Here is a 14,754-nt window from a genome sequence, read left to right as displayed (position 1 = left end):
TTGAGGTGAGTGCAACAAAGCCTATCTGCCATAGTGCTGCGCTGCTCCTGATGTGCTGTCCACCACTGTGCCAGGGCAGACAAGTTCCTGTCCACCATCTCCATGCCGAGCTGGACTTCATGAACAGCACCGTGCTCCGAGACACATGGACCATCCTGAGTCACCGTCTCGGTTCGCCGCCTGGGGTTGGGGAGCATAGGGGTCTCTCTCCCCCCCCCCCCCCCCCCCCCCCCCACTTAGTGCCACACACCAGTGTCTTTCTGCACAGCACTATGCAGTGGGACTCATGCAGCCTCTGCAACAAAGGTCCGAAGTCCAACCAGGGTGGAGTGCGAGTTGTGGTTGGGGGTGGGTGACCTGTGGCCTGATGAAGTCGAGGGAGACAATGTGGAAGGAGAGTTGTGCAATTGAGGGATAGAGTGAGGGCTCCTGATGGCAGGCAGAGGGGCAGGGAGTGGATGAAGAAGACAAACATAAGAACTAGTAACAGGTGTAGGCCATCTGGCCCCTCGACCCTGCTCCGCCATTCAAAGAGATCATGGCTGATCTTTTGTGGACTCAGCTGCACTTTCCCATACGAACATCATAACCCTTTATTCTTCAAAAAACATCTATCTTTATCTTAAAAGCATTTAATGCAGGAGCCTTAACTGCTTCACTGGGCAGGGAATTCCATAGATCCACAATCCTTTTGGTGAAGAAGTTCCTCCTAAGCTCAGTCCTAAATCTACTTCCCCTTATTTTGAGACTATGCCCCCTAGTTCTGCTTTCACCCACCAGTGGAAACAACCTGCCCGCGTCTATCCTATCTATTCCTTTCATAATTTTATATGTTTCTGTAAGATGCCCCCCCCCCCCCGCATTCTTCTAAATTCCAATGAGTACAGTCCCAGTCTACTCAACCTCTCCTCGTAATCCAACCCTTCAGCTCTGGCATTAACCCAGTGAATCTCCTCTGCACACCCTCCAGCACCAGTACGTCCTTTCTCAGGTAAGGAGACCAAAACTGAACACAATACTCCAGGTGTGGCCTCACTAATACCTTATACAATTGCAGCACAACCTCCCTAGTCTTAAACTCCATCCCTCTAATAATGAAGGATAAAACTCCATTCACCTTCTTAATCACCTGTTGCACCTGTAAACCAACCTTTTGCGACTCATGCACGAGCACACCCAGGTCCCCCTGCACAGCAGCATGTTTTAATATTTTATCATTTAAATAATAATCCCTATTGCTGTTATTCCTACCAAAATGGATACCCTCACATTTGTCAACATTGTATTCCATCTGCCAGACCCTAACCCATTCACTTAACCTATCCAAATCCCTCTGCAGACTTCCAGTATCCTCTGCATTTTTTGCTTTACCACTCATCTTGGTGTCGTCTGCAAACTTGGACACATTGCACTTGGTCCCCAACTCCAAATCATCTCTATTTTAAAAAATATTTTTTATTCTCCTCCTTTTTCACATTTTCTCCCAAATTTACACCCACCAACAATAAACAATAATCAGTAACAAATATGTCAATCCCCATATCAATAACAACAATCCTATGCTCCCACCAAACCCAAACATTAGCCCGCATGTTCACACAAACAAATGACAAAAAGGAATTAGGAATCACCCATAGTCGCCATTAACACACACAGCCCCCCTCCCCCCAACCTTCCCACCCACCTGCCCCAACTAATGTTCGATGTTATCCAGTTCTTGAAAGTGCATAATGAATAATGCCCATGAATTGTAGAACCCCTCCATCCTTCCCCTCAGTTCAAACTTAACCTTCTCAAGAGTCAAGAATTCCAACAAGTCTCCCCCGCCCCCCCCCCCCCCCCCCCCCACGCCAGTGCACAGGGTGGAGAGGATGCTCTCCATTCCATCAGGATCTGCCTTCGGGCAATCAACGAGGCGAAGGCTACAACATCTGCCTCCGCACCTGTTTCCAACTCTGGCTGGTCCGACACCCCGAATATGGCCTCCCGGGGGCCCGGGTCCAGTTTCACGTGCACCACTTTAGAAATTACCCTAAAAACCTCCTTCCAGTAATCCTCCATCTTTGGACAGGACCAAAACATATGAGCGTGATTAGCGGACCCTCCCCGCAACGTTCACACACATTGTCTACCCCTTCAAAGAATCGGCTCATCCTCGCCCTCGTGAGGTGTGCTCTATATACCACCTTCAGCTGTATCAGCCCCAACCTCGTGGAGGCATTCACTCTCCGGAGCACCTCACACCAGAACCCCTCCTCCATATCCTCTCCCACTCTTCCTCCCACTTTGCTTTGATCCCTTCCAGTGGTGCCTTCTCCTCTTCCAAAATAGCTCTGTAAATCGCCGACACTACCCCCTTTTCCAGTCCCCCTGTCATCAGCACCTCCTCCAGCAATGTGGAGGCCGGCTCCTCCGGGAAGTTCTGTATCTCCTTTCTGGCAAATCTCGAACCTGTATGTATCTAAACATTTCCCCCTGCTCCAGCCCATACTTCGCTTCCAGCTCCTTCAGACCTGCAAACCGACCCCTAAGAGACAAATCTTTTAGTGTCTTAATCTCCTTCTCCTCCCATTTCCGAAAATTTCCATCCCACTTCCCAGGCTCAAATCTGTGGTTCTCCCGAATTGGCATTTTCCTTGACCATGCTCCCAACCCGGTGTTGGCGAAACAGCCTCCAAATTCTCAATTAAGCTATTATTACCGGACACCCTGAGTATTTCCCCAGGGCCATCGGGAGCGGCGCTGTTGCTAGTGCTTTCAGCCCCGACCTCCTGCACAAACTCTCCTCCATCCTGACCCACTGGGAATCAACCCCTCTGACCCAGCTCCGCACCTTCTCCACATTCGCCGCCCAGTAGTAATACATCAGGTTCGGAAGACCCAAACCCCCTACCTGCCTTCCTGTAACAGCACCTTTCTAACTCTGGCCACCTTCCTTCCCCATATGAACAAAGTAATCCTTCCCTCAATCTCTCTGAAAAAAGCCTTTGGATGGAAAATCGGCAGGCATTGAAAAATAAACAGAAATCGCGGCAACACGTTAATTTTAACCGTCTGTACCCGACCCGCCAGTGACAGAGGGAGACCATCCCACCTCGCCAGATCCGCTTTCACTCTCTCCACCAAACTAGAAATGTTGTACCTGCGGAGCCCTCCCCACTCCCGGGCAACTTGCACCCCCAGGTACCTAAAGTAAGTCCCTGCCCTACAGAATGGCTGTCCCCCCACCCCGGCCAAGACACCACAAAATACTCACTCTTGTCTAGATTTAGTTTGTACCCCCAGAAAGACCCAAACACTCGAAGCAGCTCCAATATTCCCCCTATTGACACACTCGGTTCCAACACTTCCAACAGCAAGTCATCGGTATATAAGGACACCCTATGCTCTATCCCACCCCGCACTATTCCTTTCCAAACACCCAAACTTCTTAATGTGATGGCCTATGGCTCAATCGCGAGTGCAAACAGCAGGGGCGACATAGGACATCCCTGCCTAGTCCCACGGTGGAGAGAAAAGTATCTCGAGCTGATGTTGTTTCTGCGGAAACTCCAAATCATCTATGTAAATTGTGAACAATTGTGGGCCCAACACTGATCCCTGAGGGACACCACTAGCTACTGATTGCCAACCAGAGAAACACCCATTAATCCCCACTCTTTGCTTTCTATTAATTAACCAATCCTATATACATGCTACTACTTTACCCTTAACGCCATACATCTTTATCTAATGCAGCAACCTTTTGTGTGGCACCTTGTCAAAAGCTTTCTGGAAATCCAGATATACCACATCTATTGGCTCCCCATTGTCTACTGCACTGGTAATGTCCTCAAAAAATGCCACTAAATTAATTAGGCACAACCTGCCCTTCATGAACCCATGCTGCGTCCGTCCAAAGGGACAATTTCCATCCAGATGCCTCTATATTTCTTCTTTGATGCTAGATTCCTGCATCTTCCCTACTACCGAAGTTAAGGGAACTGGCCTATAATTACCCGCTTTCTGCCTACCTCCTTTTTTAAACAGTGGTGTCACGTTTGCTAATTTCCAATCCGCCGTGACCACCCCAGAGTCTAGTGAATTTTGGTAAATTATCACTAGTGCATTTGCAGTTTTCCTAGCCATCTCTTTTAGTACTCTGGGATGCATTCCATCAGGGCCAGGAGGCTTGTCTACCTTTAGCCCCATTAGCTTGTCCATCACTACCTCCTTACTAATAAAAATCGTCTCAAGGTCCTGACCTGTCATAGCCTCATTTCCATCAGTCACTGGCATGTTATTTGTGTCTTCCACTGTGAAGACAGACCCAAAAACCTGTTCAGTTCCTCAGCCATTTCCTCATCTCCCATTATTAAATCTCCCTTCTTATCCTCTAAAGGACCAATATTTACATTAGCCACTCTTTGTTGTTTTATCTATTTGTAGAAACGTTTACTGTCTGTTTTTATATTCTGAGCAAGTTTACTCTCATAATCTAACTTACTCTTCTTTATAGCTTTTTTAGTAGCTTTCTGTTGCTCCCTAAAGATTTCCCATCTAGTCTCTCATTAATCTTTGCCACTTTGTATGCTTTTTTCTTCAATTTGATACTCTCCCTTATTTCCTTAGATATCCACGGCCGATTTTCCCTCTTTCTACCGTCCTTCCTTTTTGTTGGTATAAACGTTTGCTGAGCACTGTGAAAAATCGCTTGGATGGTTCTCCACTGTTCCTCAATGAAAGGCAGAGGAAATACCAAGGGGAGAGAAGCTAGACCCCAACTAGGCTTGTTTGAAAAGCTCACAAACAAAGGGATACCACATTGTTTACTGGAAGGAGATGGGTGAAGACTCCAGGGGTAGTGGGTAGAGGTCCTGGAAGGGGCTGGTTTAGCACACTGGGCTAAATCGCTGGCTTTGAAAGCAGACCAAGGCAGGCCAGCAGCACGGTTCAATTCCCGTAACAGCCTTCCTGAACAGGCACCGGAATGTGGCGACTGGGGGCTTTTCACAGTAACTTCATTTGAAGCCTACTTGTGACAATAAGCGATTTTCATTCATTTTATTTTCATTTCATTTCAAAGTGGGGGCATGGGTGCTTTGCAGTTGATGGGCTCGGGGTGTTGGGGGGAGGGTGTTTGAATCGAGGAACAGACTTCTAGAGGCTGCTGACGTTTTCCCTCTGGGTTGCTGGCATCCTGCACAGTCTGGTGGAGACAGTTGGGCTGGAGAGAGTGATATGAGTGTGCTAGGCTGGTGTTTAAATATGCCGCTGGGACCATCTAACCCATCAGTTGAGGGTGGGCAGACTAATCAGCTGCCCGTCTGCCAGGAGAGTAGGAGGGGAACTCGCCTATGTAGAATTAATGAGGAGCTAAGTGCGGAATCTGGCATGGGATTTTGCTGTTCTGGTCGGCGGGATAGGCGCCGCTGATCTCAAAATTGGAGAGTTCCATCCTTTGTCTCGACTTGGCTGGAAATCGTGCAGTAGAATGTAGCTGTGTTCTGGTCATACCATTTACCCGATGTGTTTTTCCCTGTTCTTTACTGTTCTTATTTACTGTAATTATTTAGAAAAACATAGTTTGATTAAAGATAGTCAGCATGGCTTTGTGAGGGGCAGGTCATGCCTCACAAGCCTCATTCAATTCTTTGAGGATGTGACGAGACACATTGATGAAGGTCGGGCAGTGGATGTGATGTATATGGATTTCAGTAAGGCATTTGATAAGGTTCCCCATGGTAGGCTCATTCAGAAAGTTAGGGGGCATGGGATACAGGGAAATCTGGTTGTCTGGATACAGAATTGGCTGGCCGAAAGAAGACAGCGAGTGGTAGTGGATGGAAAGTATTCCGCCTGGAGGTCGGTGACCAGTGGTGTCCCGCAAGGATCTGTTCTGGGACCTCTGATCTTTGTGGTTTTTATAAATGTCTTGGATGAGGAAGTGGAAGGGTGGGTTAGTAAGTTTGCCGACGACACAAAGGTTGCGGGAGTTGTAGATAGTGTTGAGGGTTGTTGCAGGTTACAGCAGGACATTGACAGGATGCAGAGCTGGGCTGAGAAGTGGCAGATGGAGTTCAACCTTGATAAATGTGAAGTGATTCATTTTGGAAGGTCGAATTTGAATGCTGAATACAGGGTTAAAGGCAGGATTCTTGGAAGTGTTGAGGAACAGAGGGATCTTGGAGTCCACGTACATAGATCCCTCAAAGTTGCCACCCAGGTTGATCGGGTTGTTAAGAAGGCGTATGGTGTGTTGGCTTTCATTAACAGGGGGATTGAGTTTAAGAGCCGCGAGGTTTTGCTGCAGCTTTATAAAACTCTAGTTAGACCACACTTGGAATCATGGGCGGGATTCTCCCCTACCCGGCGAGGCGCGGGGTCCCGGCGGGACGGAGTGGCGTGAACCACTCCGGCATAGGGCCGCCCCAAAGGTGCGAATCCTCCACACCTTTAGGGGCTGGGCCCGCACCTTTAGGGGCTAGGCCTGCCCCAGAGTGGTTCGCGCCTCGCCGGCTGGCGTGGAAGGCCTTTGGCGCCTCGCCAGCCGGGGCCGAAGGGACTCGCCACGCATGCGCAGCGGGGGGGTTTCACCTATGCGTCGGCCATGGCGGAGGCTGATGGTCGGTGCGTAGGAAAAGAGTGCCCCCACGGTACTGGCCCGTCCGTGGATCGGTGGGCCAGGTCACCGTGGGGGCACCCCCCGGGGCCAGATTGCCCCGCGCCCCCCCCAGGACCCCGGAGCCCGCCCGTGCCGCCAGGTCTCGCCGGTAAGGGACCTGGTTCAATTTATACCGGCGGGACTGGCATAGAAGCAGCAGGACTTCGGCCCATCGCGGGCCGGAGAATTCGGCGGCCGGCGGGGTCGGGATTCACGCCGCCACCCGGCGATTCTCCGACCCGGCGGGGGGGTCGGAGAATCCCGCCCCATTGTGTGCAGTTCTGGTCACCTCATTATAGGAAGGACATGGATGCTTTGGAGATTTACCAGGATGCTGCCTGAACTGGAGGGCATGTCTTAAGAAGAAAGGTTGAGGGAGCTAGGGCTTTTTCTCACTGGAACGAAGAAGGCAGAGAGGTGACTTGATAGAGGTGTACAAGGTGATGAGAGGCATGGATAGAGTGGATAGCCAGAGAATTGCCCTCAGGGTGGAAATGGCTGTCACGAGGGGACATAATTTTAAAGTGATTGGAGGAAGGTATAGGGGAGATGTCAGAGGTAGGTTCTTTACACAGAGAGTGGTGGGTGTGTGGAATGCACTGCCAGCAGAGGTGGTGGAGTCAGAGTTATTAGGGACATTTAAGCGACTCTTAGACGGGCACATGGACAGCAGTAAATTGAAGGTGTGTAGGTTAGGTTGATCTTAGATTAGGATAAATGGTCGGCTCAACATTGTGGGCTGAAGGGCCTGTACTGTGCTGTACTGTTCTATGTTCTATGTTATATGTTCTATGTTTACAGTCAGCTGCTCAGTACAACTTGATAGAGAAAGATGCCGTCAAGGTTGCCAAGGAAATAAGAGCAGAATATTGGACATTGTCTTCTCTAACAGGTGAGTGGAAAATGAGTCCAGTTTCAAGGTGATAAAAAGCCATAGATCTGCAATCTATAATGTCTGATATCTTTATAAAATTGAAGTTCGGAGATTGTACTACTGGAGAAGCGACCATTTCCGAGGTGTTGGGGTAATTTAAATTTGTATGATGCTATGAGTGGGGTGATGTTGGACCTTCCACACGTCAGACACCCCTCAATTCTTCTTCCAAAGGAAATGAAAATTAAAAGACGTGCATCTTGGGTGATTGATTTGATGTGGCCTTTCCTACTCCATCAGCAAAATCACAGTCACACTCCTGTAATGATATGTATATGTGTAGATAACTAAAGAGTTAATTATAACATCTAATTGTAACACTACCATTGGAGGGCACCATTAGATCCCACTGTAAGTATCAGCACCCAGAGGATCTTGGTCTCTTTCAAACCAGGAGTGACTAGTTAGCAGTGGATTTGCACCCCCCCCCGCCCCACCCCATCTCCCCCAATATGTCCTTTGGTAAAGATGTTCGCTGAAAGTTTGCTCAGGGGGTCTCCCAACTGGCCGTTGTAACTTTGATGGACAATGAGAATCCGCTGAGGTATTTTCTGATGTTTATGTAACTTGTTTTTGTCGTCAAGGCTAAGACATGTTACCTACTGGACAATTCCAGTAGATGGTGCTCTCCAACTATTTTTCAACAAATTGTAAATCTGTTCCAGCTTGAAAATTCCAATGAGCCCAACATCTAAAATAATATGTACTAAAAACCTGAAGCAAGCAATTCATTTGACCAGGGTTTATATTATTAGCCAGCCGTAACTGAAATGAATTAAATCTAACATTTACAGATTCCCTTGCAAAACACAACATCTTCCTTAAAGAATCTAATTCCATTTTGTGATTATTACGAAATAAAAATTGTGTATCCTACTTTTTAGTCACTTCCTCTCTACTCTTCCTTAGTGTGTTGGTATTTAGTGTGTAACTAATGGACAGGAATTTATTGTGAGAGGCACTTTAGATATCATTGTTTTAGGGACCCTTGGGGGCTTTTCATTTTCTGTTTTTGTGCATGGGTCTTCCTGGCCCACACATTATTCCAACAAATAACCAATATCTATTAACCTTCCAATGGGACTTTTGAACTCTATATTGGGAGCTGTCAATGAACATTGGTCTTTCCTTATTTGCTGTACTTAGGGCCTAGCTTTCTCTACTTGGCAGTTCCCCACAATGATTGGGTTCCCACAACTCCATGACATTGACATGTTGGCACACTTCTGCACTGCTGTGATCTGAACAGCGGTTTCCAAAGTGGGGGTCATGACCCTCTCTTGGGTTGCGGGATTTTAAAAATGGGTCGGCAAAATTGATTTTTCCAAAGACACCCTGACCTTTTTTCTTATTTAGTTTTTTCCAATTGAAGAATACTTTAGCGTGGCCAATCAACCTTTGGGTTGTGGGGGTGAGACCCACCCAGACACGGCGAGAATGTGCAAACTCCACACGGACAGTGACCTGGGTCCTCGGTGCCTCGAGGCAGTAGTGCTTACCATTGCGCGACCGTGCCGCTCCCCCCCCAACCTTTTTTCTGTGGGTAAATGCAATACATATTGTCTCTTCAGTATGACCACAATAAACAGGTGCAATTGGCACCAATTTTCTTTCCCCTTCTGGTCAGTTGGTTCATGCTGTTTCTATGCTACACATGTAATGACAAGCTGCATGTCATCCGAAAGAGAGGGCCAGAGACACCAATAGCCGATAAACCTACTGGCAGGATCAGTCACCTGGACCTGCCAGATGTTAGCTGCTCCACCGAGTCCACAACAGGACAGAGCAGCACTAATGGTAGCAATGAACAGAGCGCCATGACCTCCGGTGAACAGCGTGAAAATTATTGGGCTGAGTGGGTGAACCATTTGGTTGAAGTGGGTCACCTGAAGAAAAGTTTGGAAACCACTGGTGTGGAAGATAAGTTGCACTTTAACACAATAAGCTTTGTCAGTGGAATATGCTGTGACCCTTCAATTGAATACTAAAATGTTTTTCTGTATTGGCATTAGGAGAGAATGTAAAGGAATTCTTCTTCAGGGTTGCATCATTGACCTTCGAAGCCAATGTACTGGCCGAACTAGAAAAGACTGGCCCCAGGAAGATTGGGGATGTTGTTCGTAAGTATAGCTGCTCATCAAATACAATATCACTCCCATTCATTGGTAACTATGGGTTGTAATGGCAGCAACAATGAAAAAGAGATTCCTGTGGCAATGTGGAGAAACTGGTTAAATATCTATTTTAAAAGATGAGATTGCTCTCCGCACAGTGAGTTCCTGATCTTGGCTGGGATGTGAGGCACGAAAGGCAAGGTGAGCAGCCAGAGCTCTGCACCTTCGAACAGACACTGATGCTTATCAATGATGGCAGCAGGTTACATAACTACCTTGTCAACTGGCAAATGGAAAGGTGTGCGGACAGGGAGAGAGGAAAAAGTAGAAAAAACATATTAAACCATCACATCAATGGAGGTGGGTGTGGGACCATTCCCCAAACATGCTTCTGTTAAGGGTAATCTTCAACTCTGGCTGGACAATGACTTAGATCACACCCCCTTTCTTGAAATACATACATATTTTATTTCAATAAATCTGCCAGCTTCTACAGGCACCCTGTCAACTTAACGTCAAAAGTGATGGAAATTAAAATTTACCTCAATGGGACCGTTATTTCTAGTAAAGACGCACCAATGTGTGTAGAGAACACCCACTGCCCACCCGTGGTTCAAGGGAGGCAGCGGGCAGTGTGGGAGGGACGCGATAGGATGTATGTCGCACATGTTTCACTCACTTGTACCTCAATTGCAATCGGCTTCCTACGTTTGACGTTGGAGTCCTGTTTACATATTACAAATGACATCCCAGTTGAAGCAAGTCAGGACTCCACTCAAGATGATAGCAGCCAAAATGCTTGGGTAATTGTGGTATTGGGTTACCCAGCGGCATTCCCATGCCTCATGGAGTTGCTTAAAATAGACCTTGGTGTAACTAGGCGAACAGAGAAAATCTGTTTGGGGGGGGGGGTAAACTCTGAAATTTATAAGTATCCTTTCTACTTTAATCTGAATAACATGCCTCTGAATTTATTTTTGTTACTATAAATCATGAGTTAAAATGTACAATCTTGTCAGATTATTTTACAAATACTTTCTTTCTCTGCAGGCATCAACAACAATGACAAAAACCCGTTCAAAAATGCAAAGAAATCGAAGTCTAACTGCTGTCAGTGACAGCCACACTGCCGACCTAAGAGGTTATCTGTTGCACTACATTTGTTTTTTAACCAAAGATTTCTCACGCCAACAAAATGTCACCAGCCACTCACTGATCGCCTTTGTAATGCAAAAACAATGCTAAAAGATGACTAAGAAATGCCAGCCAGGCAAATAGTTCAGCAAGGAACCCTGTCCGTTTGAGATTATCTCCCAAGAAATTGCTGTCATACCTTTTCCACATGTGCCAATCGCGCGTCGTGTTATAATTACCAATTGGAAATAATTAGCATTCCCATGTACCGAAGCTCACATTGATGCCAACTGGGTTGAACTCTGTTCGGACCAAACTAAGAAATCTCCACTCCAGAACAAAATTAAAGAGCAAGGTTCTGAAATAGAAGTTACGAGGCTAGTGTACATTTCAGTAGGTTTTCCTGGTTTAATACACGAGGCGCAACAAGTAGAGGAAAACCAGGCAGAAAGAATCACACATTCAAAAGGGAGCTTACTCAGTTGATTGTCCATTTGCAGCATTGGAGATAAAATTGGATAGGCTCCATTACATGATGTTCCCCACTTCTCCTTGTATTCGTCACATCAATAGCTACAAGTGCAGGACCAGAAAAGCCAGGCCTATTTTTGACACTATGTTAAAACTTGGTATGGTTGCAAATAGCATCAACGACATTCCCAATCCTGTAATTGAACCAACGTTTTGTGGTGTTTGTATGTATTCACTGCTAATGTGAGGAATTGCAGAGTTTGAGCATTGATGTGTTGAGGAGACACTCACTGTTCACATGTTGGGACATCACTTATATGTTTTTCAACACCAGAATCCCTTAATCCTGCCAGCATAACGAATCAAACCCAAAATGTAATTAGTTGTATGAATAATTTTGAGATGATTCAACTGCGTGATGATCGACACAAAAATGCAAGGCATTTCCTTTCTCTTTCATGTGTATGAGATGGCTTCTTGCGACGCTTGGCTTATAAATTAAGTCATAGTTTTAAAATATATCAAACTATGTAACAATGTCCCCTGCAGCAGACAGGAGGTACATTTTCTTGTTCTATCGGTCAGTGGACACTTATCCCTGGATTTCTAAGCACAGATGATATGGATCTCTGCCTCTTGATGTTGCTGCAGGATTCCTGGGAGTCACACAAATTGCAAAAAATAGACTCTTGTACAGGTGGGTAATGGGCATTTCTGAACCTTCCATCTTATTTCCTTGTTCCCTGGGGAGTTAGATGTCCATTTGAAGGGAGGGCTTAAAGAACCAAACCTTAAGGCCGAGTGTCTAATTGCTCTTCGATGGGTCAGAGAAGAGCAGGCAAACAGCTTTTAGATGAGACCTTTATCTCCCCAGGATGCCAGGCATCAGCTGGAAGCATCCTTGCAGCTTTTTTCAGGCTCTGCATTGAAGTAAGGCTGAATAGGCTGCTGCATCCAGAGATTGACATCAAATTATGGCCTTACTGAAATATAAAGCAATGGATTTCACTAGGTATGTTGCTGTGTCCGTCTGTCACCCGGGCAGAGGTACCAGGAAAATTGACACCATGGGCATTAGAGCATAGTAACGGGAGTAGGCCATTGAGCCCCTCAAATGTAAACCATTCACTTAGACCCTGCCTTATCTCTATCTACCCACTGAGGCTCCTTAACCTTTAATACCCTTACCTCTCAAAATTGTCTGTCGGTCTCAGATACTTAGAAAATTCACTGCACAGAATGAAGCCAAAACAAAACAGTGCGACGAAAACTCAGCAGGTCTGCAGGCATCTCTGGAGAGAGAAACAGAGTTAATGTTTCATGTCTAGTATGTCTCTTCTTCGCAATTCAAAGGAGAGTCATATTGGATTTGAATTAACGTTAACTTTGCTTCTCTCTCTCCACAGATGCTACCAGACCTGCTGAGCTTTCTTAGCACTCAGTTTTTATTTCAGATTACCTGCGTTTGAGTGTTTTACTTTTATAGAATGAAGCCATATGCCTGTGCCAGCTGAATTGTGGTAAACAATTCCCCAGATTCGCTACCCTCTGAGAGAAGAAATTCTTCCTCATCTCTGTCTTAAATGTGTTACCCCTTACGATAAGTTTACGTTCTCTGGCCCTAGTCTCTTCCACAAGGGGAAACAGCTTCTCAGCATCACCACCAGTCAGCTCCCTCTCAAAAGTGGAGAGCAGCCCTTGATCCTCAGGGACTATGGCAACTTTCATTGCTGGAGATATTGCTCAATGGTTTCCACTCACCAAGTTCTGGATTCTGTTCGTTTGTACATCCCAAGCTTTCAGTGACCTGCAGATTGACTCAGGGCGGCAACACGTTGGCAAAGTCAATTTTCTTTTCTTTTTGTTGTGTGGGATTTTTATATATGTCGCTGCCTTTTTTGGTTACGGCTTATTCTGGGACATGGAAGGTGCTCTATAAATGCTAGTTCTTTATTTCTTTGTTTGTATTTCAACCCCGTTCCTTTGTCGGTCCACTAGTACCCTGCTTCCAGACTCCCAGGCTCTTTTGGCCAATGTTTCTGACTCGCCCAATAGTTGCACTGTACCCTTTCCATATGAGGCTGAGATAGATCTAAACAGCAGAGTGAGGCTTCAACAGAGACATTGTGTGAGAAAAGTTAAAGAAAATTTATGTAACTCAAATTTTGTTGGTTTATAATATTAGTTGAGTAAAAACAAGTTATTTAGCTTCAAATTCAGAGGTACATTCCTATATTGAATCCCGGGTACCCCCTATACACGGAAACCTGCTTGTTGCAGCATATAATTAGTTATAACAAGAGGGGGTTGCATTTATTCATTTATGTTCGTATATGAAAACTGTGTTAATCCTTGTCCATGCAAAATTATGCAGGGGCAGATTTTAACTTAAGACGGGGTCAGAAAATAGCTTTCCCCCACCCCGTCTTCTAGACGCCATCTGATTTCACCTCTTCACAGACTTCCAGGGGAAAGATAATTAGATGGGCTATATGATGGGTAGTGGACCCCCCCCCCCCCCCCCCCCCCCCCCCACCCCTGGAAACAGTTGTATTTACCACATAGCCACTTCATCAAAGTGACCTAAACAGCCTTTCTTTGTAATTTGAGCATTTACAGTATCATTGTGGCTCAAGTTCTTTCTCCTGGTTATAAATAGTTTTGGGGGTTAAACACCGAGGCAAACATATTTTCTGATTAGCACCAGACAACTATCAACTTTCTGTCCATTTAGGAAGATTAATGTACAGGAATAATGAATAAAGCAGTGTGGAGAGTTTATTGATAATTCGAGTGGCACTTGTTTTAAAATTGCCACTGATAGAGAGAGGTTGAAATCATGCTATACGAGACCTGTAACAAATGCATTCAGAATGAGTTAAGGGCAATGGGGTTTCATACAAATATGGTAGTCATCACTAAGATTCAGGAGTATGGTTTAGATTTGTTTGTTGTTGTGAGAAAAGTAAGCCTTTGGGAATTCAATCCACCCATATGAAAACCAAAAGGTATTAGCCCAAAGTTCTGATCGTGAAAGGACAGTGTTTAGTTCTTTCTCAATCTTGTACAGTATCAAATGCAAGCAAAATTGGTTGCTCCACCTTAGGTATCATGGTTGATTAATCTTTTCCTGTGTGTGTGTGTGCATTCATCGTGGTGATCATAATCGCAGCTTTATGTTCATTTTTTCACTTTACAGTAGAATGATGCATGTTCCTGCAATAAAAATTGGAAAAGTTATCTGTTCTCGAGTGAAACTACTTTGTAGCTTGAAATCTATACAGTGTGGCAACTGTAACAGGTTTAGCGGCAGATGGAAACGGTGGGAGAGCGGATCATTATATGCTAAGCCTTGTCCAGCTGAGCAGTGGGGAAAGAGGTGAGACTTCAATCCAGGTATAGCCACAAAGTGCAGAGCGGGATCTCCAGTAGCTTCTTCAAAAAAATATCTCGTCTTG

At 45.8% G+C, this 14,754-nt stretch overlaps 1 protein-coding gene across 3 annotated transcripts in view; it reads left to right on the top strand.

The window, feature by feature from the left end:
* Nucleotides 1-14,754, top strand: part of LOC140386824 (ras-related protein Rab-34-like) — an 81,367-nt gene that overhangs the window by 58,189 nt on the left and 8,424 nt on the right. For 2 of the 3 annotated variants that reach the window (XM_072469552.1, XM_072469550.1), the window contains 3 exons: nucleotides 7,445-7,535; nucleotides 9,590-9,697; nucleotides 10,742-14,536. In XM_072469552.1, coding sequence (XP_072325653.1) covers nucleotides 7,445-7,535; nucleotides 9,590-9,697; nucleotides 10,742-10,809 — 267 coding nt within the window. In that variant the 3' untranslated portion in view covers nucleotides 10,810-14,536. Of the gene's footprint in view, nucleotides 1-7,444; nucleotides 7,536-9,589; nucleotides 9,698-10,741; nucleotides 14,537-14,754 lie in introns of those variants that run through there. The other variant, XM_072469551.1, reaches the window with a different exon arrangement.

Source organism: Scyliorhinus torazame, chromosome 12 (genome assembly GCF_047496885.1).
Source record: "Scyliorhinus torazame isolate Kashiwa2021f chromosome 12, sScyTor2.1, whole genome shotgun sequence".
NCBI classification, from domain to species: Eukaryota; Metazoa; Chordata; class Chondrichthyes; order Carcharhiniformes; family Scyliorhinidae; genus Scyliorhinus; species Scyliorhinus torazame.
Note: the sequence above shows the minus strand (reverse complement) of the source record. Positions and strands in the feature narration are given on the sequence as shown.